This window comes from Salminus brasiliensis, chromosome 2 (genome assembly GCF_030463535.1).
Source record: "Salminus brasiliensis chromosome 2, fSalBra1.hap2, whole genome shotgun sequence".
Lineage (NCBI taxonomy): Eukaryota > Metazoa > Chordata > Actinopteri > Characiformes > Bryconidae > Salminus > Salminus brasiliensis.
In genome coordinates this window covers 42083920-42105844 of record NC_132879.1, presented here as the reverse complement: position 1 = coordinate 42105844, position 21925 = coordinate 42083920, and the positions used below count along the sequence as shown (strand labels likewise).

The window sequence follows — 21925 nt, the reverse complement described above, 5'->3', positions numbered from 1 at the left end:
GGCAATGTGCTCAGTGCTGGACAGAGCTAAATCCAGCAAAATAACCCCACACAAATAAAATATTTGATCTATGCTCTTTACAACACCAAAACTCATCATTCACAGCTAGAGAAGAAATACAACTACAACCACCATGATACTACTTTTTATTTCAAAGTCCCACTAATGTTCCTAACACAATCTAACAGTAAAATGTGATTGGATTGAATGCTATTGCATTGAGAGAATCAGCTATAAAAGGGAATGCACTTTGTAGTTGTTGGTTTTTTTATATGTGAAAGAAAAGAAATGAAAACACCTTGGCGAAGACAGGGTGGGAGTTTAATATGCTGACAACACTGCGATAATCATGTAAGTTTGAAATTATCAGAGGAGGCTGAGTGAAGAACGTTTTGGTGGCCAGCCGACATACGCATTAAAAAACAAACAAAGGCAAATAAACATAAACAGGTTGGTATAATTGACTAAATCTAGAGCCACAAGACACACACACATACACACACACACATCCACATCCCAGAGGCTGACTGAATAAAGTCAGTCATAACGAAACTAAGCAGATACATGGATTCTCTGGTATAAAATGGGCTTTAGACAAAAATAAGAATAATATATCTCTATTTCCACTAATCATCCAGCTCTCTTTAAATAAACAAACGTTATATACAAGAGAGAAGGCATTTGGCCACTGTTTTTGTCTATGGATATATACCGTGAGAGTTCTGGCGATGTTTACCTCGGTCATAAAAAATAATGACTTTGGAGACTGAAGCAACAGTGAGTATACAAAATATTAAAACCAAGCTCTTCTAAAATGATTCCTGTTACATAATAAAACTGACTCTTTTCTGTTTGTTCTCTAAATCATAGAAAACATAGGCGAGTGACAAAACCTGTACAAAAATGATGATTTTTTTTTGTTGTTGTTTTTGCTGACGTAGACACATCTACTTTACACTGTGTACACTAGAGAGGGCTTCTACAACATGATTTAGCATCAACCGATCTAACAGTATTTGGATTGTTTCATCTAGAGAAAGGGAATGGTCTCTTTAACCTGCAAAGAAAAAAAGGCCAACGTCAAAGTGGAAAAGTGCTTTCCCCCCAAATCAGCCATCTCAATTGCATAAAGGAATACAATAATCCTTAGAAATCAAGAGAAAACGGTCTGTACACACGACGATCACATTCGACAACATTTAACAATTAGCTCTCATCCCTACAGGAAAGAAAAGGAAAGAAAAGTCCGCACCCTCTTTTGGTATACACACAGAAGAACTCCTCTCTCTCAAAGATGTGATCAAAGAGCAACGCTTGGTCATATATGCCAACATTATAAAGAGACATCAAAGCTTTATAGAGTCTGCAAACTGAAACATAGAACAGCTCTGTACACAGAACGCAAAGGTACAGTAAGGGTTTTCTCTTTCTCTCCCTTTTCTCGTTCTCTCGCTTTCACTTTCCACACCTGCTACACTCACTCTCTATCTGGCGCTTGCTCGCTTACTTTCTTTGTCAGTGCTTGGGATTGTAAGTGTGCTGGGGGTTTCTAATAGTCTCCAGCCCTGTGGAGGACAGTGTTTCAGGGGGAAAGGAGGGGAGGAGGAGGTGAGAGAGGGGGAGGAGGAGGAAAGGAGCTCAATGAAGCAGCTCCTTCACTTCGCTCTCCTTCAGCCTGGCATTGTCCCTGACCTCGTCGAACGTGTACGTCTTCACAATCTTCCCGTTGTGGAAGACTGTGTGAAGCAGGTCCTGCAGGGAAGCAGACAGGATAGACAGCTATTCAGCACTGTTACTGAATGCAACAACACATGTTGGTGTCATACAATACAGAAATACGATAAAACTCTTTGCTGATTAGACCTATCTGAGAATTGTCCAGGCACAGAGCTGACATTCTAGTAAACACGCTTGATTAAAAGTGATTGTCCAAGGCTACTTTCACACTACAGTAACAACTTTGTATCTGGCTGTTAGCGTTTTAACATGACTGATATCTGACAATAGTCTGAATAGATCATGCTACTAAAATTGATTTGCATTTTCAAAAGAAAATGATCCATTGGCACGCTCATCCAGCAAACACAGCTGTCCTCCATCTTTCCCTAAGATTTATACATGTTGACATGTATTTTGCACCCATCTTTTAACATGAAATATGTAATGTATCATATAGAGTGTATGAAGTTTTGCACAAAATAAAGCGGTCTAAATCAGATTTGACAATGTCTGATTCTTTAGCAGTCACTTTAGCACTCCAAATTACACAGAAAACTGCTTTGTAAACCAGTCCTAACAGCCTAAAATGTTACAATAAAATCTACAGAAGTCTGGTATAGAGGTCTGCTACCTGACTAGAGACCAGCAAAACATCAGGTTTTGGGCCAATTGTTTGCATACAGCACCGAGCTTGGGTTAGATTAGGAATGCTATTTCATATAGTTTGTTTTTCATCTCTCTGTATGTGCATCTTTCATGTGGTCTTTCTGTATCTTGACCATTAATTGTTGGCAAATAGTGAGGTTATAGATTGGTTGACTTGATGACATCTGTGCATACATCACATGAGTGAAAGAGGAAAAATAATGACTAGCAGAGTAAAAAAAAAACATTTTTCACTTTTTAAAAAGGTTTGCCATAAGATGTGTGTGCGGAGCAGCAGCATTACAAAACAGTGTGTAAGTGCTAAAACCACTGATAAAATAGTTAAAGGGAGGGAATCGTAATCTGTTTTGCTTCAGCAAATGCAATAAACACACCTGGCTGAAGGGAGGATCTGCATTTACATCTAAACGGCACAGCTAAATGGCTAATTGCTACTTATCGATCCCCATGGCTGCTAATGTGGTTAGTCCACATGGACACATTTGTCAGAACACCTAACCACATGAAAACTAGGTTTTAGCTTTTAAAAAAAAAAATCTCTTCAGGCTGAAGAACTCCGCATTTTCATGTGGATGAAAGCATGTGGTTGTTTGTTCTGGACTGTACTAATTTTAGGAGCAATGCTGATCTGTTACTCTGCACTTGATAAAGTCTGTTTAAAAAATAGAGTGATTTGTTTGAAAGAGCAAAAAACAAATAAGAAAGCTTCTAATTTTAATTAATACATTAGCTGTGGTACTGATGCACAAGTACATATACATTTTGTAACATTTGCATAATAATTACCTATTTTGTAATCACTGTATGAGAATTGACAGCACATGGCAGACCAATGTGGCAGCAATTATCATTGTCATATTCTGTGCAGTCTGAAACTGTACACTTTACTAGTATTAGACTTTCTATGAGCGATCCATTAAATGCAGTAATGGAACGGATAATGAAAAGTGTTTAGGTGGGAAAAAAGCACATACCACTCCATACTCCTCCAGCTCACCCTTCCCCTCTTCCAGGGTCACATAGTCTCCACTTTGTGTCCTGTGAAGAGACAAGCGACCCTTTTTCGATCTTTTGTTGGGGTCTGCTACAGGGTCTTTAAAGACATTTACCTGCAAAAAGAGAAACAAAGACTGTTGGTGTCATCTAATGAACGGATAGCAAACGTTCAGGCTAAGGGTTGATTTAACTCAAACATATCCTATAACATTTGCCATACAGGTAATAAAGAAGATGACAGAAATGACCAGATCATATATTCTAAAATGTCGCCAACAGCACAGCTCCAAAGTAACTGGCCCATACATTCATGGGTTTCATCAGAATTGGAGCACTAGTTAACACTAAAATATAGGGATGTCACAATAACTATTTTTTTGGATGATATTCTGTCCCAGAAATAACTGCAATAAACTATATTATGGTCATTTTCAGACCATTTTATGCCGCTGATATAATGATAAAAGCATAATAATGCAACGGGCAAAGTAAAGGTCAGCTAAAATTATATTGTGACAGGTCTACTGAAATAGCCCCTCACCCCTAATCCATTTGTCACCACATAGCTGCATTTGAAAGAGCAATTGAGAAGATCACGGGTAAGTTTCTGCAGAAGGGCGCCTCCTGATCCAAATGAAATGTTTTCAATGCTCCACCTGTGCTCCTTCATCCCTTCCACGATCTAAAAAACAATCACATATCAAAAAGAACATGTAGTCAAACCCCACAGAAAGATAACCAATGCTATTGCAAAGTGCCCTTAAAAAAAGAAAGAGGCTGTACCTCCTGTAAAGTGTTAATGTCCACACCATCACCTTGAATGACCCGAATGTAGGGTGGAAGCACCTTGTAGCCCTTAGCGTTCTCAAAGGGCAGGAACTTTTTGCCCAAAATCTCCAAGACCTGTGAAGAGACAGTAATAATATTTTTTTGATTATTGCGTTCTCACAGTTTGTTTCTATTCAGCTCTTGGTGGTGACTAAGTTAGTGTCGGATGCGCGATCAAAGCTGTTATAATAATGTTGTAATAATATCGTTATGCACAGATTCATTATACGAAGTATAATATGTATTATAATAATAAAGTAAAAGGCAATTCAAGGTCAGGTGTCATTTGAACCTGCTTGGCATGTCATTGCTTTTTACTGTGGCATTTTACTTGCGTGACTTTGTAAAAGGATTTTTGGTTGAATGTCAAATACATTACTGTGAACACTTAAGCTAACTAGAACTGAAATACAATGATGCATTGTTTTCTGCTTTGTTTTTTGACCCAAGTCTTTTAAGAAAAGACTCAGGGTTAACAAACTAACTTGTGATTATGCCTTAATTGAAAAACACTGCACTTTTACTTTTGCTTTATTGAAAAATGAAAACAGCTCTATGCTGTATTCTAACATTCATAACTATTTTTGTTACTATTAGGTCTGCTATTTCATACTGTAGATATTACTTTTGTGTTATTTACAGCTGTTTCTAATATTATTTTATAATTATTTATTACAATGATTGTTGACAACACATTTTTGTTTAACTTATTATTGCTGTTTTGTTTTAAAGTTGCTTATTTTTATCATGCTCGCTGCTTTTAATATTATCATTAATTCCTATTCTTCTTCTTCTTCTTATTGTGTCCAAACTTTTGCATACAACTGTAATAAGCCACACTACTCTTATTATAAACCCCAATTGCTAGCGTTTACCTTCAGCACGGTGTCTAAAGGGTTCCCAGAGTCTGGTCGCACCACCAGAGGGGCATCTGCACTCCGCTTCTCAACCAGCTCCCTCAGGTCCTCGCCCCAGATCTTCTCACATGCATTGTAGATGTCGTAGCTGTCACTGACGATGGACACAGGCACAGAGGGAAACTGCTTGACGATATGCTCGAAGGCATCCTTCTCGTGGTCCTTGCCCCAGGCAGTGATTGTGCTGATTGTGGGGGTAAATTTTAAAAAGAACCATGTAAAATTGGATATCAGTGCTTTACAGAAACCATGCAAAAATATAAAAATAAATAAGGCATTTATTTTGTGTGGATTTGCTGAATACGGCATATAATGCAATAATGGCCGCTAGGGGGCATTACAGTCCAATATACAATGGTACAATGTTAGGCTGCATGGTGTTTGATATGATCAATTTAAGAGTCGTCTGAATAATGATAAAGTATATTCTTTAATGATCATCTAACTACAGCTAAGTATACATTTAGTCAGCTCATATAACATTTGATCTGTTATTGGAAAGTGGAGTGTTTGTTCAAGCTGAGTACTGTGTAACAGAGGGCACTGACAGCTCTGGGAGCATACCCACAATGCACTGGGGGGGGGGGTGGCACAAAATGCAGACATCTGTCATCATCAATCCAATACAAGCACACACAGTTCATGTGTATTAGATCTCAAAACAACCCAGAAAGCCCCAACCAAGCCAAGTGCCTCATCAACTCTTTCAAGATAAGCTGGTGACTGTGTCGGTTGAAAGCATACCTGTGTTCTGCAGCTGGTACAGAAAACCCAGGCACTGGGTCTTTGGTGCCATAGTATTTCTTAATGACTCCAATTCCAGCCACTGTGTCTGTTCCTTTGAAGTTTACTAAGTGTGCAGAGGCTCCAATACCAGCAGTCTACAACCAATAAAATGAAAATGACTGCTCTGCTCTTACAGATCGAAATACATTCTTGTCATCATTGTAACTCGACTGTGTTCCTAGTCACCTCCTGTGATGAAACTCCCCTGTAGCCAAAGTCATGCAGCTTGTATTCCAGTTTCTCCAAAGTTCCAGAGGTTTCCATGAGATACCTAGCCAAGATCTTCTTCTGTTCACGAGAGTTTGTTGCAACCGTGATGGGATACCAGATCTGAACCAGGATAGTCTGTGGAGATGGAATGAAGACAACCGTAGTAATTAAGTGGAGGTAAATCTGATTTTTTATTAGACAGGAATCCTAATTGTACACTACTGTACAGTTTAACAATGCTCATGTGCAGCAGTATGTTGGAGCCACTGTGCAACTCTACGTGTGATTCAATCCACCTGGTAGTAGAGCTTTGGTTCAGACCTCATAGTGCACTCTGAGACCCCTGAATCCCCATACAGACTCGCTTTGTCCTCCTGGCGACTCGAGTGGACACAGTAAGCATGGGAAAGCGGTGTACAGGAGCGCAGCAGAATCAACACTGCGTGAGTACAGTGCTGGACCCTGGCTTGGGGGGGCGCCTGGCAGGGGTTGGGGGCGCCGCTTTGTTTCAATCCAGCCAGTCAAGTCAATATTATCACACGGAATGTAACCCTATTGCCCTCACGATCTCTGGCCCCAACAATACCCAACTCCTAAGCAATCATGAGCAGTCATTCAATTCTGCTCAATTTTAGTGATGTTCTTCTCTCAGCCTTCTCAGTTCTATGCCTAGGAGTAAGCCTGCAAGCTGACCATGCATTCAAAGCACTTAAAGGCATTTCTAAAAGCCCCCATCACTGTTTGGTGAAGCACTTTGATTTCATTGAGTTTATACATAATACATAGTCCTTCTTTACAAACGTTTAGGATAAATGTGATGTTTGCATGGTCAAATACAACATCACCACACTGACAGTGTGCTGTTGTGGTCAGAGTAATTGAACCCCTCATTTTACAAAAGAAAATTGTATGTACAAAAGATTAGAAAGAACCCACTGAGAACTCTAATTGAAGACTTCAGAAGAACAAAGAAGAAGACTATATCACGGACATGTTGAATAGTTAATAAACATTGCGACAAAATGTTCTATTCATTCTCCAGTACATACATGCAGCCTTAATGAGGAAATGACTTGGCAGAACTGTTTTGCAATCACAGTTGTGATATTACAAAAGCCAATGCATTTTCATATAATTTGCCGACATAGCAGTTTAGACCCATCCATTCACACTGAAGTTAAAAGGTAAGGTATCTTTGAATGTTTAGCCTATTCAAACTAGCTGAGGTTATCCTTAAGTAAATAGCAAAGCACTTTTGTAAGTTGCTCTGGATAAGAACGTCTGCTAAATGCCTTAAATGTAAATGTAAATTAAAGAAATTTACACTAAATAATCACCTTCGTTGCTTAGAAATCCTTAATTGTGAGTTGAAGGAAATGTAATAGAAATGTTTTAAACTGGGTCACATCTGTTCACTTAGTTGCTGATACCCATTATATATGGGCCTAAAACACAGCAAACAGGAGATCGCGTGGCTGGTTTAAATACAGTGTGATTTCTATTTAATCAGCGGCCACAAAGCATTGTTGATAAAGAGTTTATGGAGGTAGCTGTTATAGCACTTATATGTTTTCCCATAACAGAATATCTGTTGCCTGACTAGCCACAATCACCAGATAATGAAGATTATGGATCAACATGCTGAACAAACATGACTTTTGAGTACAAATGGGCATCTTGTAACAAGAGATTAGCTGGAGCCTGACAGGGCCTATTAGTGCAGATGGCCAGCACAGTCACATGCCTATAAAACCAGTAACTATAATGTGCCATCATGTGACTCCAACAAATTGGGGAATCCCACCTCCCTTTCCTTAGGGAAGGAAGAGGGAGGCTGCTCACTATTCCTGCAGCAATTACAGATGATATGTCATGTCGCTGATCGCTACTGGCCTACTTGTAAAATTATTCCACTGTAAAGCATGGTACAGAGTACTGTCTCTCGCTTTATTTGCTGTAAACCAAGAAAGATAAGTAATGTCTGGCCTGGAGACTGTGTGTTTCACAAGCCACGGGCACTTGCATACCAAGTGCTATAACAAGTTATAGTTATAGTTATTATATTATATTGTATTGTTTAATGCCATCCTCTATTCAGGTGGGATTAGATCCTGGATGTCAGGATGAGTCAGCGTATTTCAGATTGAGCAGTGACAAGCTGTAATGTGATCCTTCATTCGCAAGACCTTTGAGACAAAACCTTCAACAACACTCCATTAAGGGTAATGTTAGCTGCCTAGCTCTTGTGTAAGCCAACATCACCTTGTAAATTAGCTGTCTCAAAGTCTACCCACATCATCATTTGTGATTCTGTACTAGCATCCAGGTGTTCTAGCCGAGCCAGTGTTTTAAAGGCAGGACACGAAAGGGAGGGACACTATTTGTTCAGCTGATGATTATCAAGATGAATAGCATCAGCCAACTTCCACTAAAAACAATCCATCAATTACTGCACCTTTAAGAAAAGATCCACAAAGATACCAGTCAAGTTGTGTCACTAACCTCCACCCAGTTGGTGAGCCAGTAGCATTCAGGATCTGTGCTTTCCACTGTGAAGAGAACGTTTCCACGTGGAATCACACTTCCCTCTGGCACAGCCTTGATCTCAATGGGCAGGTGGCCATCGTACTTCTATAACCACAAAGAACTATCAGTTTTGTAAAGCATTTAAACAGTCTTTTAAAACAATTCTGATTTGCACATACAACAGAAGTCATAACAATGTACACTTGTGTTAAGTGATAGATTAGAGATGATGATTTAAGCTTTTTTTACTTATTTGACCGCAGTACATAGACACAGTACATAGTAGATTGACCTTGCTGTTACATCTAGAGATTAGAGATCATCTGCTGCTATGGCAAATATCTTTAGCCAACCCGTAGCCCTTCAATAGCAATGAGTTTATGGTTAGAATTATTTTTAGTATTTTGTCATTATTTCCACAGTCACATGAGCTGTACTATCCCTCAACACTTACACTGATCTCACCTACCTTGCTTGACAGACTACCAAATGTATTTTGAGTTTATATGTGGAATTAGAAATCCACCATCACCAAGTCAAACATGACTTGTCTTTGCCACTCCAGGCCCGAAATGCCTGATATTGCACTATGTAACTTTGCTGGAGTGTGCAAGAGACCTCTCTGTGTAACCCTCATCATATTTGGGCACAAGGTACACTACTGTACCTTGTCAGCCCACATGCTTATTATATGTCACTATCTTTCAGCTTGTCCATAAATGCATGTGACCATGAGGGGCAGCTTCATGCACAACTCCAAGGGTGTAAAGATGAATTATTAGGGGCAGCCCAGGAGCTAAAAATAACAATTTGTTTTTCCTCAAGCGTCCTCTGACACAAAGGATTCCTAGCTGATTCTATATTGGAGAGCTCTCCAGGCCCTATACAGATAGCTTTTGCTAAAAAAAAAACCCATCAGAGTGAAAAGCTCATTGTTTTAACCTTTAGTGGCCTGACAAGCAAACATTCTGGCTTGCGGACCATAGAGTAGTCTGTGCTTTCTCTTGCTTCTTTTTTAGTTACCTCAAGAATGTAGTTCCAGCCTTTCTCATTGAACACATCATCCTGAAAGTGTTCCCGGTACACCTCCTTGGCCTCCTGAATCTTTTCTTGGGTGACAACCTTTCCTGCCAGCCAGAAAAGACAGTGTGAGTCAGTGTGAGAGAGGACCGTAACTTATTTCTTAAGCAATTAGTGAACACAAAAATGATAGATCGACAGGAAAAAGAGGGAAGAGGTGGCACAAGGGATGTAGAGGCTGTGTGCACAAGCTGGTGTGTGTGTGTGTGTGTGTGTATAGGAATCCCACATACCCCCTCTATCCTTGTGTTATTACATTAGGAGACTCTCTCACACAGTGCAGCTTTGTCCCAGAAAGTTGGCATATGTACATGCAGACACTGTGGAGCACCTTAAAGGTACAGCGTCCTCATAACAAAGCCAGAACAGGGTGTATGCACAAACATAGTTTTTTTCTCCACACACATCACACACTGCACTGTTATTTGTGTCAACAGCACAGATGTTCTATTGTCATGTACGTCCTATAACACACTTCAAAACAACCTCAAAAACTCCCCACTGTGCCATGAACTCTATCACGGGGCAAGAAAACTACAGCCTTTGAGAAATATAGTTACAAGGCAGAGTAAAAGCGTGCAGCAGCCCTAGCCATCCATGAAATCCAGTGTCTCTTGCAGAAATCCTCTAAGTACTTCCTCTTCTCACTTACTGCACCTTTTAAGGTCCAGTGAAAAAAAACAAATGAACACAATTTACCCCAAATGCAATCAATCTGCAAAGACATGTTTGGTATCCGACGAGTGTTTTTTTAGTTAGACATACTCAGACAATAGGCTAAAATTGCTAACAAACACTAGACTTGGTCACAAATCTCCTAAATATATGCCAAATATATCTGCTTCAGAAATCTGTAATAAACATTCTTTTATCAATTTAATAAAATGGCATGCATATACATTATTATTCATGTATCATCCCACTTAGTAATTGTATTCGCCTTTCAAACAAATGGACAATATGCAGAATTATACCACATACCATGCTAAGGCAAAAGTGGTTAAACCACATTAACTTGTCTCAGCAAAACAAATAAAGAGGTAAATGTCTCTTAAATGGGTTGAAGGTTTTGGAAATGCACCTACAGAGATGAAACTGGTGACAGTATAAGTCCAGTGTTTTTTAGCAACAGTAGTCTAGCATCGCCCATTGTTTCTTGTTGATGTACCAACATCAGATGTCAAACCTGTCCAGGCTGATTAACTGCATCTGGGATGCAGTGATAGCTTGTTAATTACATTCTTGCTGAAATATGTCTTTAAGATTCGATTTGTCCAATTCAGTATTTAGAATGAGGAATGGACTGATACTAGGGTCATGGCTCCTAATCATGTGGTAGTAATTTACACCCCCTGAGCATTTTATTAGGTATAAGTGTAGTATTAGTACAATGTAATATCCTGTAGCTATAATCATAGTATGAGTATAGATTCCACAAGCCACATATTCCTTTGAGACTGTGGTCAGTGTTGACATGATTGCATCACACAATTCATGCAGATTGTTCAGTAGCACGTTCACGCTGCAAATCTCCCAAAGAGTTCTAATGGATTCAGAAACAGGGACTGGACAGGCCACTGAAGGCCAAATTAGAAGATGGATAAAGGTAAATTGTATGCCATGAAGGGATGCATATAGTCTGTGGCATTCAAGCGATGTGCTTATACAATGGCTGATTAGATAAATGCATGATTTCTGTGTGTCTGTCAGGCTCAGAGACTGGAGAATTTAAAATATGCATTTACGTTGAACATACCTTTTAAATATTTGTGAAGAATGTACTGCAAACCATAGAAAACAGTCTTCTCATATTTGACTTTTCGGGTCTTGGTAGGGTCGGTCTTCTTCTCGCGACACTCGAAGTAGGAGTACACTTTGCTTGTGTTAGGAGGGTACTGTTTATAATGTGTGACCTGCAAGGGACAGAAAAAAAAAAAACAGTCAACATTCACATGGCGTAATAGTGCATTTACACAAATTACAGGGTAGTGTGTGTTTGGATTCACTAAGAAGGTCTTCATGTTTTTTGTGTCTGTTAACTAAATCACAAAAATGTATACGCAGAAGAACACCACATGCTACAAATTAGAATACCAGACATACGTCATATTCAGTAAACTTTAAATAGAGATTAAAAAATGTGGAAGATCATCATTTTCCTTCCTTGAAACAGACCTGCAGACGATTATAATAAACAAGTCAGACTAACATGTCTGGACACGTCCATGAGTGTCACAGTGACGCTGCAACACCACGAGTGTTCCTACAAACACTCATCAGATGCCTCAACATATTAAAGCTCTACATTCTATTTTCAGTCCTCTGTGCAACATTCAAGCATGCTGTAGCGCCAAGTTAACACATTGCATCTCTGCTTCCATCTGTATCATATGGCAGTCACATGAGTATAGGCCATACAGATATATCAACAACTACAATGTCTAAAATTGGCATATTCAGGAGCTCTGCCATTCATGAAAGGAAGAGAAACTACTCAGGTAGGAAATTAGATTTAGGGTGCTTTCAGACTAGCAGTTTTTTTCCAGACCTGAGAGTGCTTGCTCCGGGAGTTAGGTACATGTGGTTAAGTGTGAAAGCTGCTTTCCAGCCCAGGATCGTTCCAGAGCGCAGATCTCTTGGATCAGATCAGTGGTCTAGGGTGCGCTTCAAGCGCGGTCCGCTGCAGGTATGGAAGATATCCATGTGGGATTGCTCGATCAGTTAATTGTGTCACGTGACAGCTTTAACTTATTGCCTGTTTCTGCATGGTGAAATGCCATGACTTCAAAAAGCGCTGTTCTTTGCTGCTTGAGTGTTTGTATCCAAGGAAAATAAGTAATAGCAATAAACGGATAAACTTAGGTCTTACTATTTTGCAAAAATGCATGTAGAAAAGTGGCGCTGATCCATATGGAATTCTTCTGTGTGAAAGCAAACCAATGATAATGAGTCCATCCCCCAAACGAGCCCAGAATCGGTCCTGGGAGCGGACACCCTGAAAATGCTCAGAAGTGGCCAACCAGACTGTAGAATTCACAGAAGGACATGCTCAGACGTAGGGTTGTCACAAATGTTTATTTCCATATCGATTATGTGAACAATCGCTATAATTAATATCAAGCAATAATATGGCCAACAAATTAAAGGCAAGCGATAAAATATCTTGAATATGAATTCTGAATATGACATGCTTTGATCAAACTACCACAAAGACCCAGCACCACAGCAGCCATAACAGCTGGTTTGAGTGTGTGTTCCTTTAAATGATAAAGAGCCACTGCTCAATCCACCTCCACTCGCCACAAGCCATCGCACAATATAAGTTAAAAGCAGCTAATAATTCTCTCAGACATTTGAAGAAAGTTATTCTATTAGAGTTTTACTGCTTTTCCTTTTTACTGTTATTGGGCCAGTGCGAGCTTTGGCAGGATCAGACTAAAATCCCAATTCTGGCATGATTTGGTCAGAGGAAAGCATCGGGCCCAAATATAAGTGTTGTGAATGAACAAACGAACAGGACAAGTATTGTGACATAATAGAAGAACAGCGATTTGACACTAGGAGAAGTCTAAATGACTATTTAGACGATTTAGACTAGCAAGTCTAAATGTCTTGCCTAATTTTTCCACCTTACGACATGTTCTGTGTAACTTTATGTCTTGGTGCAACTTAAAATGGTTTCTATATATATATATATATATATATATATATATATATATATATATTTTTTTTTTTTTTTTTTTTTTTTTTTTTTTTTTTGATAGTTGTGCAAGATACAGTCTATGCGCAAGGATTGAGCAGGGTGCAGGAGGAAAGGGGGGATGGGGTTTACCAAGCAGAGCAGGAGAAGCAGGGGTGGGGCGGCTGCGAGGGTTTACCCTAGCAACACTCCTAAACCACTACAGTTCCCACAGTACCATGTAAATCGAACTGCTTACAGCTTTAGGTTCCGGGTTGCGAAATGACTGTATTAACCCCAACAGTGCTTACTGTGTATTCTGAGTGCCACTACGTGTACTGAACCGTGACCCTGTACCATGACGGTTTAGTATGAGTATATGTACCGTTACACTTCAGTGACGTCAAACAACTGGAGCACAGAGTGCCCTTGCCGCATATATGTAAACATGGTAAGGAGAAAGAGGGATGCTGCAGCTGTCAGGTGAAACCACAGAACTCAGGAAAGGTTTATTGAGCTGTGTCAACAACATCCCTGCTTTTTTGACCTTTTTGACATGGGAGTACCATAACAGAGTACAACAAGATAAAGGTTTACGAGACTTTCTGTTTACATCCAGTGAACCTGGTAGCTTTTTTTTTCTTTTTTTTTGCATTATTTTGCATTTTTTGCATTATGTCCTCTTATTGACGTTACCTGGTAGCTTTTTTTTTCTTTTTTTTTGCATTATTTTGCATTTTTTGCATTATGTCCTCTTATTGACGTTACCTCAGGGTTTCTTTGAGGGTAGACATCCCATACTGTCCTCTTTGTGACACCCAGTAACAGATTCACATTTTTCGTATTATTTTTCTTTTCTGAACACAAAACCACCAGCGCTTTAGAGATCAAGATACCCAAATGTATGTGCACAAGCACTAAAAATGTGTGTATTGTGTAAATTTTTTAAAACATTCACGGTGTAAACATGAAGCGTTGCTTGGAGCAAAAATTTATTTAATTAAAAAAGTAATAATTTAAATGTATTTTCAAATAATAAAGGTTGTGGCATGTAAATGTAAATAGTGGTGCATGTAAATAAAAAGGTAAATAAAAAAGAATTCCTTTGAAAAGCTAATTATCACCATGTATCTTTCCATTATTCATAACCTGACCAATTATACTGGTTAATTTACTACATTTTTCCAGAATTGCTGAGCATATACACAGAGGGGAAAATCCACTTACAAAATCATTGTTTAAAGCAATACTGTAAATGCATACTGTAACCATGTCATCAAATGTCAGTTAACCAGTACCATGTGTCAACATCCGTGTCCAGGAGTTTGACTCTTCAAGCACCCAGTACAGTAATCATCCTAACCTATTCCTGACAGCTCCAAATTTTGGCAGGGCCCCCACTTGGCTGTGCTGGAGAAAGGTTGCTCAGTCACATGGGCTGAGCTGACAGGAGGTAGGGCTGTTTTGCGGCCACAGGATAGGTTCCCTCAGTAGCGTCTCTGGCAGCTGCTGCCCATGAGCACTCGCAGATGGGCTGCAGCACCCACTGGGCTGAGTGCTTCACTCTCGGTCTCACTCGTTCCTGCTGTCTTTCTAACTTCCCTTTCGTGAGCTCAACAGCTGTGTCTGTGCCAGGCATGCGCAGGAAAGGAAAAAGGCTAACCACGTGCACTTCATGCCGCGAGTAGAGAAATGGCACTAAGCAGGCACAGTACAAACGTGTGGCTTTAAAGTATGGAGGACGTGAGCAGGCCATGACACATGAAGCTTGTATAAAGAGCTTTTTCAGGACCAGACTTAAATTGAACCTTGAGAGCAGTCTACATATGCAATACTATTAAAATATGAATTATCCCTCTACTAGTAGGCCTCCACTGTCTCACTCAAACAATATCATATGGCAGCACTGGTCTCCATGTTCTACAGAAAAGGACATGGTCAGTAACATTTTCTCATACAGATATTTAGCTGCTCTCTCTAGCTCAGTGGACAAGAGAAGAGCAACCATTTGATACCATTTAGGTCATTTATTTGCACTTGGTTTATGCACCACATGACTAAATGTATCAGATATTTACACCATATTGAGGCTTAAGAACTGGATCTCTCAAATGGATCTCTTCAAAAATAATGTACATAAAGGTTAGTAAAACACATTTCCTTTCTTGTACATAATAATAATGATTACTGTACTTTACCAAGCGCTCCAGACAAGGAACATGCAATGGCTGATATGCTGTTTTACGCTGTCTATTCAGAAATAGCATGTATGGTTAATGCAGACACAGTAGTGACCTGTGGCTGGTAAATTAGCCAGAGTAATATTTGAAACTGTTGCTCGAGCTCTCAGAGAATGATGTGGGTGAACTACAGAGTACTTCTTTGATTAAAAAAAACCCTTGACACAGCACAAAACAGGTCTACTGAAGTTCTACTTCAGTGTACAGAGTAACTGTTCAAATTTAATGATTGTTGACTGTTGTGTGCTTTTGGAAAGCACAAATTGCCCCTAATAATCGAACCCATGTACAACCCAAGTTACAGCACCAGGCTCCTCAAAGCAGGATATAGCAACACAGGCATGTTGTAGCCATGCTGCCAACATGGTCAAAAGGACAGACAGCTAAGCGCCAGATGGAATTGTAAACACAAGCAAACAGTGCCTGCACTAATGCATGTCCACTAACATCTCAGAAAGAGCCATAAAGTGCACAGGGCTACATGGCCCTCTTTTCAGAAGGCTACTATGCTCCTTTGACTGGTCTTTAACATCTACCTATCTCAAAGTGCAAGGGACATCCTCTACACACACAGGGCCTCCCTGTGTATGTGCATGGGTGGAGAAGGGGTGTCACTGCTCTGCCCGACCCCTTACTCTCCATCTAAAGGTCACTAGCTTCTACTGTTTCACTACAGCACTATCCGTCCTTCCTATGGGGGCAACAATGACAAAAGACCCGGAATAACAGGAACGGAGCCCTAATGGTAGCACCATTTTTCCTTCCATCCTTTACAATATATCTGCTTCTGCAGTCCGAGACCAGAGATTCATCAGGCCTCCACAAGACTTTGGGCAGGACGCTTATCTAATGAGAGGCCCGTCAGAGACTACACCCCCATATCAGACCAGCTCAATGTAAAACATGGGGCCATTAAGGTTACTAGGAGTAACCTGTGTAGTGTCCGACACAAGGACGGACACACACACACAAACACACACACACACACACACAGTCCCTGCACAAGACTGCCCTATCAAAAGCACACACCATCACAAAGCAAACAGTAAACAAATGATGAGGCTAGAGTGCATCTGTAGACGAGACAAAAACTGATGCTACGGTTCATTATCCAAGTAAAGGTCAAGGCAGAGAATGTAGTGTAGGGTAAGTGCAATTACACCTTGGTACACTTTTCCGAGTATTTAGGATAGGGTTCTTTGCTGCCAGTTCATGAGGACCAGTGTCCAGCACATTTTGTGATTTCCCTCTTTAAACACACCTTTAGTTTAAACTGTAAAACCAAGACCTCCAGGACCTGATTTAAAGTGGTTTCATTAGCAGGTCTAGCACACAGATTGACTGCATATTTATTTAAGAGATTTAGACTAGTTACAGTGTCCTGTTAGGAACAACCCATTGTGTTGCACTGTGAAATTATGCCATTATCCTATCAATTTTTTGGTTTTACTTAATGTGTTGTTAAAAAAAAGCTTACTGCTGCCAATAATAATAAGGAACTTTACAATGTGGCATGTCCTAAGGGAAAATATATATATAGGGGAAAAGATAAAACAGTTCCTGAACTGCACAACAATAAGTAGATTCTGTACTTTGCCATTCACAGGAAGACAAAACAGGGTCAAAATAGATAATGAAAGTGTGGAGGTTGCTTCATTCCAGTCATTCCATAAACAAGCTGGCAAACAGAGTCTGTCACAAGAGCTGTTCAGCACTTCACACTGAGCTTGAGCTGACGTGTCGTCACCAGGGATGTGATGTAAAATGCTGAAAATGCTTCAAACTATACTGTAAGGGGAGTCAAATATAGGTAGTGTGGGAACGACATAATAGCAATGTTGGATTAGTCATACACTGCCACAGAATAACCCTAAGATCTTTTTTATTCCAATGATGTTGGGGCCAAAGCACATTCTCGAATTGCAGAATTGGACAATAAATGATATTGTGACTCAGATTCAGTTACAATGTACCTTGTTAGCCAAACAGATCTCTGTGAAAGAGGCCCTAACTTAAACCTAAATTTCTCTCACTTTTTAAGAATAAAATAGCTTAAAGTAGTTTGTACACCATAAAAATAAAACAGTATAACAGTCAATTCCAAAATCCTAATCTGTTTTGACTTAATATTTACACCTTCAAAATTTCCATATACCAGTGTTCAAGTCCAAGATGGCTGTATGGTAACAAGCAGTAAAGTCTTTGCCACGATTGTGGATCAGTAACACTGGTGAACAGGCACATCACCATCAGAGTCTAGATAAATGGGTTCTCTCACCTATATATCAGAAAATTCAAATTACTACATAAACCAGGCCTCATGACTGCTAGGGCCTGATGGCACTAGCCAAGAACGGGGAGTCAAATGCGGTACGCAAGGAATCAAGAGTGTAAGACGTGAGCAGGCATTCATGCTAGGCTAAAAGCTAACTCTGGACTAGCAGCATTCCAGATGCGGCTATTCAGCTAGCTGGGCGAGCCAGATGCCCCCCACTGCAGATATACATGCTGATTCTGTGAGCCATATTGATGGTGTGAACCACCCATTTAGAGCAGAGCCCTCCCAAAAAAACGCAAAACCTTGAAACTAGCTTGTAGCGAAATTTAAAATACCTGATAAATGCTTTCAATGAGACATTTAAGGCGCTATCGAGATTCCCGCAGCTGATTTTATAGCCTAAGATTAAGAGCAGTATTTTCTATTGCATTCCTTTTAGTACTAACCTTAAATCAATATGATGGCAGAAGGGAAATTCTTAAAATAAAGATAAAGCTAAAACTAAAACTAAAAAGTGAGAATATAATAATAATTGGCATAATACCGGCACTTACTTAATCGATCATGATGTGATTTCAATAACTGGTACACTAATAGCTACTCGTTGATCATTTTATTACAGAAAATTCAGAAATGTAAAAGACGTGGTCCTCTACTCCCCTCACTGAGTGAGTAACCCAGGGATGAGCAAGTCTAGCTATGATTAAACCTGCCCACACGCTACAAGGCAGAAAATCCCAGCCAACCAGAACAGCACCTGAGGCCAAAGAAAGTTGGTTGCAGTGACTTTGACGTGCTGTAGGCAACCGAGACAGAAAACAGTGTGTGTGTCGGTGACTGTCGTCATCATAAATGCATAATAACTGTGATATACAGCATATTCACTCTGACTGCAAGTGCAAAACGCAAGTCATTTAGCTCACACATGAATTCCCCCTTCACTTTCGTTTTGAGAAGGGCAAAGCCTGACGAAGGGTAAGCTGCCACACCTGTAATTAAGTAGCCTCGAAGGCTTGGCAGTATGTGTGTGTGTGAGTGTGTGTGGGGGGGTCGTACATTAGTCACCGAAACATTCACCTATCATCTATTTCCAGTATGAATACGTAGGTATTGTCAGATGTGCCAGCAAACCTTTCCGTGAACGGGAATTGAGAGCAGTGTGTTGAGTAATCTCCACACACTGCTGATCGGACAGAAGGGCTGCTCTAATGACTGGCTGGTCACTCGCCGGTCATGCACCGACCACACTGTGCTGATTTCTCAGGAGGGATATGCAGCTTGGCCAGCTTCATGAAGGCGTGACACTGCCAAGTGTATGCCCTTGTCCGTCCACCGCGTAGGCTATGAATAAACTTTCAATTTCCTCAAAGAGGACAAGCCCAGCTTTCAGTTTTGGTTCTGGGGCGAGCGTGATGCCAGGAGGATGAAGCCGTCTCTGCTAGCTAATACACGACGTTAGCTGCGACGTCGTTAGCTAGCCCCATCGCGCTCATCTGACCGGCAGCATGCAGCTAATCGTCCAACCCGCTGTATTTCAAACTGCCACCCGAGCTGGGGGCTGTAGCCGGCTTTCTCCTCTCCCCCCCCCTAGCTCATTTCACCTGACACAATGCCGAGCCCCGGCCTCATCTGACACCCGCACAAAGCCGCTCCGCCTGCACCACATTTAGCCTCCTAAGCAGAAACCGAGCCTCGGGTGTTCTAACACTGCTACTTGCTACCTGCCATCCCTCCTGCCGCTCGGCCTACCCAACTGACGCCCGCTCGGAGAGCGAAGCCAAGACGAACGTGATGGCCTTGGAGGAGATGAAACCACCTTGCCCGTTTCATCCCTCACTAACCGACCTTGCTGGCAGGCCGAGCGGCCGCCAGCACCAGACTGAACCGCACCGAGGACCACTCACCTTGTACGAGTCAGTGGCTAACAAAATGTTGAAGTTCGCGTCTCTGTTCTCCATCTTCCCTTTGGACTGAAGTCTCCGCCGTTGTTCTCTCTCTCTCTCTCTCTCTCTCTCTCTCTCTCACTCACCCTCGCTCGCTCTCCCTCTCTCTCTCGCTCGCTCGATCCGCGGGGAAACTCACAACCAAGCACGTAGTTACCGAGGGCAGAGCGCAGAGGGTGGGCGGGGCATAGCACCGGCCTTCTGCTCAGTGAGTGGCTGGCTAAACAGGGACGTCACCGCGCGGGCGGAGCAAATGCACGAAGGCGCTGCGAGTTCGACCTTAGCAGAAATTTCAGGTGTCTGCTCGTCTTTGTCCGTTTCAAACTAACACGGATCACTGATGAACATTTCTGAAGAAGATACCCCGAAAAATGCTGCCATTTAGAGCGACTAAACAGTGGCACCTGCAGGACAGACCATGTCCTGCACAACGACCACAATGCCATTTCCTCAAATAGTAACTTGTGATTCACAATCACAGCTACAGAACATTAGTCTTTAGCCATTAGCCAGCATGTCTAATAATCTCAAATGCAAAAATATGGACAATAAAATACACAGTATTTCCAGCAAATCTTAATGCACAGTAATTCTGCCGTGAATAACATAAATATAAAAGTTCAATTTCAGCATTTTCACAGATGGTTTGACATTTGCATTCGGGATTTGCTTGAATTTGATTAAATCCATTATTCTCTTCACCTATTACAATTTAGTTGTCGTGATCATCCAAATCACATCTTAACCTTCATAATTCTCCTGAGCTGCCATTTCTTGATCAGTTCTTGATGATGATAGTCTGCACTGTTGAAACCACAAGCTGAAACACCTGACCATCTTCTCATGGCATTTCCATTCCTTGTATCAATTACACTGACTTTCAGAGTCAGTCCATTCATAAAGCTTGGAACGTTGATCCAGCTAAAAGAGTTTTTAAGTACAATTGTGGAAGGTGCTCTGGTCAAATGAGACCAAAATTGAATGCCACCAAGGAAAACGGCATGTCTGGCACAATACCAGCACATCTCATCACCAAAAGAACACCTTCACCACAGTGAAACATGGTGGTGGCAAAAGGTGGCTCTACAAAGTACTGATTCTAGGGGGGTGAATAGTTATGCACACTGACGTTTTCTGTCATTTGGTCCTATGTGTTGTTTGCTCCACAATAAAAAAAATTAAATGTTCAAATACATATTATATAATATATAATATTGTGTGACAAAATGTAACATTTTAACCAAGGAGGCCTAAACCTTTGTATTCAACGGTACATCCAGGAAATTAAACAGCTATGTTTCAAGTGCTGTACACAGATGACTACCAGTTTAGAGCTCTCCTTCCACTTAATTTGCTGTTGTGTGTGTTAGTGGGCATTGGGGGTGGGTATTTCAGCTGGATTCGGCAGGATTTCTCAGCTAGCCATATAATATAGGCCTAAAGGTAAGAGCTGTCCAATAGGAATGGTCTTTTCATTTAAGACCAGATAGATTCTGGGTTCAAGTTATCAGTTTGAAGGGTAATTCCACCATCCACCCCCCTTCAAAATAATAATTCAGCAGTAGAGATGTAAACAATGAGTACGGTTTTAAACGCGTAATGGTAAAATAGTGTCTGTTTGGCTATTTTGCTTTTTAAGGCCATTTAAACCTCTGAAATTGATTTAAAATGTTTTTATCTCACAGCGATGTTGCAAATGATGTACACAGATGACTAGAAGACTGTTTATTCAACTTAGGGGTGGGCATTTCACAAAGCAGGATTTCTCAGCTAGCCAAATAGTATAAGCATAGATCTGAGGGCTGTCCTAAGATCAAATGAAAACACCCCCCCCCCCCATCTTGGAATTAGGCTGCATTATTAATATTATTATAATAATAATAATAATAATTATTATTAGTAGTAGTAGTATTGTAATAGTAGCATTGCTGTTGTTGTTGCTGCTGCTGTTGCTGCTACATTATTAATAACTACTACAAGTTGCAACTGATGAACTTGTCACTCTTTACCTCACTCCAATAATATAACAGTAATATAATTTAATCTACATTGGGCCT

At 40.6% G+C, this 21925-nt stretch overlaps 1 protein-coding gene across 1 annotated transcript; it reads right to left on the bottom strand.

The window, feature by feature from the left end:
• Positions 1-132: 132 nt before the first annotated feature.
• nampt1 (nicotinamide phosphoribosyltransferase 1) lies at positions 133-20020 on the bottom strand. The gene is made up of 11 exons (XM_072673877.1): positions 19830-20020; positions 11485-11641; positions 9672-9775; positions 8625-8753; positions 6099-6257; positions 5871-6007; positions 5085-5310; positions 4165-4284; positions 3923-4063; positions 3360-3494; positions 133-1752 (listed from the first exon to the last, which is right to left on the bottom strand). Exons 1-11 carry the CDS (start codon positions 19881-19883, stop codon positions 1639-1641), a joined length of 1476 nt encoding a protein of 491 aa, XP_072529978.1. The 5' UTR covers positions 19884-20020; the 3' UTR covers positions 133-1638.
• Between the last annotated feature and the right edge of the window lie 1905 nt (positions 20021-21925).

What these genes read in the sequence shown, in the direction of transcription:
- nampt1 (XM_072673877.1), bottom strand. Translation starts at nt 19,883, where the DNA reads ATGGAGAACAGAGACGCGAACTTCAACATTTTGTTAGCCACTGACTCG. An exon ending in GCTGGAACTACATTCTTGAG is followed by an intron (nt 8,754 to 9,671) that starts GTAACTAAAAAA and finishes TTGTGGTTATAG; the next exon opens with AAGTACGATGGCCACCTGCC. An exon ending in GTACCAGCTGCAGAACACAG is followed by an intron (nt 5,311 to 5,870) that starts GTATGCTTTCAA and finishes CCCCACAATCAG; the next exon opens with CACAATCACTGCCTGGGGCA.